Genomic DNA, 2,870 nt, shown 5'->3' with positions numbered 1-2,870 from the left:
TCAAATAACCAGAAAGAAACATCAACTGGAAGTATCAAATGCATTTACTTGAAATACTGGAAACAAATATAACTATCTTCAAAAATAAAACGTAAAAAATGCGTCTTTATTCTCTCCGTTCCCTAATTCAGCCCTATTGATTATGATCTTAGCTTTGTGGCAGCAAGAATAATTGAATAAAAAAAACAAAAAAACAATTGAAAATCACAAATGACTAATTGGATTTGACATTTCTAAATTTAAATAATTCCATTGTAGGGATGATTACTGTCAAAGTTCCCTTCAGCTATTCTGATCCTTCAAGAATGATCAGAGATGATTAAAAATAGATTTATTTTATTTTAGGTTGCAAAAATTGTGCTCACAGTGAAGAAACATCTGTTGTTTAATCCACCAACACATTAATCCAGGTCCTTAAACCTGCAACTGGGCGTGGTTTAGTTAGTGAGGGACAGTGACGTGCTTTGGATTATATGTTTTTGTGAAGCCTGTTGAGACAACTGTGTTGTAAATTAAATTCAATTAAATGTTGCTTCTGGTGATAATAAATGGTTCAGAAAAATTTCCACACCAAAAACAAGGTCAGTAGTGGTTCTTAAACCTTACGTATGATGCATATCATTCAAAGAAAAAGAGAGAAAAAAGTAAATACACTTTCACTTTTCTTAATTTTTTCTTGTTTTGCTTTATTGCTGCTTTATTTATTTTAGCATGTACACTTTAAGTACAAATTGAGCCTTAAAAAATAAATGATTCTGCCATAAAATAGACGTATAACACAATGATTGCTGGGAAGTATCCCAAATGGAGAAAAATGGCTGCTGATGCAAGTTTCACTTTAATAAAAACCTTTATGATGCAAAATGCAAGGAATTGTACACTGTTGTAGTGTGTGATTATCCAATAAACTCTGACAATCAAGTCAGTAAACAACATCTGTAAGAATTACATCACTCAGTATCTTTTATTTTTCAAAGTAAAGATGGCTTTGAATTGTACGCCATCTTGAATGATTTGAAGTTCAGTGACAAACTTCAACTTTTTTTTCAGTCAGCACATTTCCAATAATCTCATAGTCTAGTTTACTCCAGTTCAGCACATTTCCTGGAGTGAAGTTCATCTCGATCATGTAGTTGTGGATCTCACATGAAGATAGGATGTAGTCCCACATGTGGACATCAGTTATCATCCCAGCAAAGCTCTGGTTAACGTCAAACCCTCCACCGTGAGTGTCTTGGTCCTGTGGGGTATTCAAAATGATGAGAGATGAAGAATAGAGATGTAATGAGTGTACACAAGTATGTAGAATAAGTGTTGACAAAAGACCATGTGTTTTGTGCGAATATTACCTGTCCTAAAATAATTTTGATTAGCCCACTGATGGGTCCAGTGTTGGCAAGTTTTCTGATTGAAGGTAATCCATCAAACCATATCTGTACCAGCCCCTTCTCTGAGTCCCATGTGGTGCAGATGGAGTGCCAATTGTTTGATTTGTAGTCCCATCCTCCATATTCAACCCTTCCCTCTCTGATATGGGGCTGTATCTGACCCCTTCCAGCATGCCAATAAATCAGGAAGCTGTTGGCCTGAGAGGGTGTTGCTAAAGAAAATAGGGCGTGGTCTCTCTTGATGTCAGTGAAAGATCTGTTGGAGGAAACAATGTAAGTTGCTACAAATATGACAGGTTAATGTGAAGTTCTTAGATTTACCTGTGACAGACAGTTACAGCGCTGTAACCCTGTTTTGTTGGGGTCAGCCTCACGTGAGCTGTGTTTGTTTCCTTGGGAAAGGTGAACATTTTTCCAGAAAGATCTGAAAAAAAAAGCAAAATACAAAATGAACAAAAACCCTGGCTCTCCCTACTTCCTCTTCCTGTTTTCCATATTTTTTTTGTTTTTTTTTTAGTCTTAAAATCTAAATATAATATACATACAAATATATAATTTTAATTTATTCTAAACACTAACAATAAAGCCCAAAGTGGCTTCTGACAATAGCTTAAAAAGCTGTTTAATTAAACAACATTCTGCAAATGGGTTTCATTGGATCAACCAATGAGTTTTCATGAGTAAAATAAATGCAAATTCTGATAAAACTAAAGTTGTATTGCATGTTTTATGTCATTTAAAAAGGGAGAGCACAAATTAACTTAAATATTTAACCCTTCAATACCGAGCTACATCGTTTATGTTCTTTGATTTAGCATAACTTTTCAACCGTTAACATGATCAGTTCTAGCAGGCTTTTTATTTTTAGAACAGTATTTCATTTTAAGATTTTTCCCATTGTTTTTCCTGGGTTTATAAAGTTTAAAATGTTTATTTAAATAAAAAAAAATCAATGTTTTACCCAATTCAGACTATTTCTAACAAAGTGACCAACTTAAACATAAAGATAGCCATTTTATGGTCAAATCAAAACCAACCTTCAACCTTTGCAGATACTGTTCCCATTATCACAAGCAAAAGCAACAACTTCATCTGTTGGGGGAAAGCACACAACGGATCAAGATCTGCACTCTGTGACAAACTAAAACATATCAATTGTCTGAAACAATACCAGTAAAAGACGTAAAAATGAGCGGTTAACACATAAAAGATTTAATCAAATTTGTCATGTCCAGCCACATTGACAGCTCCAATCTTACCTTGAGTGATCGCCGAACTTTGTCTTCTGTGAAGGGTCAGAGGTTTTTTACTCAATCTCTCTTCCATTTCTACCACTTCTTTTTTCACTTCCCCTTTCAGTTCTCCATTTTTTCTCTCTTTTTGTGTGCTCCTAAACTAACTTTTCCTGATGTACGTTTGTTTTTTTTATCAAACGTATGCTTGATGAACACACACAAGATAGTTTGAAGCAAAAACACTTAG

At 34.4% G+C, this 2,870-nt stretch overlaps 1 protein-coding gene across 1 annotated transcript; it reads right to left on the bottom strand.

The window, feature by feature from the left end:
* Positions 1–574: 574 nt before the first annotated feature.
* Positions 575–2,796, bottom strand: LOC112143562 (C-reactive protein). Its single transcript, XM_024267621.2, has 5 exons — positions 2,648–2,796; positions 2,426–2,480; positions 1,710–1,812; positions 1,350–1,644; positions 575–1,240 (listed from the first exon to the last, which is right to left on the bottom strand). Exons 2-5 carry the CDS (start codon positions 2,478–2,480, stop codon positions 1,022–1,024), a joined length of 672 nt encoding a protein of 223 aa, XP_024123389.1. The 5' UTR covers positions 2,648–2,796; the 3' UTR covers positions 575–1,021.
* Positions 2,797–2,870: the final 74 nt, after the last annotated feature.

The sequence above is a fragment of the Oryzias melastigma genome, linkage group LG16 (genome assembly GCF_002922805.2).
Source record: "Oryzias melastigma strain HK-1 linkage group LG16, ASM292280v2, whole genome shotgun sequence".
Taxonomy (NCBI): Eukaryota; Metazoa; Chordata; class Actinopteri; order Beloniformes; family Adrianichthyidae; genus Oryzias; species Oryzias melastigma.
The sequence above is the reverse complement of the archived record's forward strand: the minus strand, read 5'-3'. Positions and strand labels throughout refer to the sequence as shown.

What these genes read in the sequence shown, in the direction of transcription:
- LOC112143562 (XM_024267621.2), bottom strand. Translation starts at nt 2,480, where the DNA reads ATGAAGTTGTTGCTTTTGCTTGTGATAATGGGAACAGTATCTGCAAAG. An exon ending in AGTATCTGCAAAGGTTGAAG is followed by an intron (nt 1,813 to 2,425) that starts GTTGGTTTTGAT and finishes TTTTTTTTTCAG; the next exon opens with ATCTTTCTGGAAAAATGTTC. An exon ending in TCAAAATTATTTTAGGACAG is followed by an intron (nt 1,241 to 1,349) that starts GTAATATTCGCA and finishes AATACCCCACAG; the next exon opens with GACCAAGACACTCACGGTGG.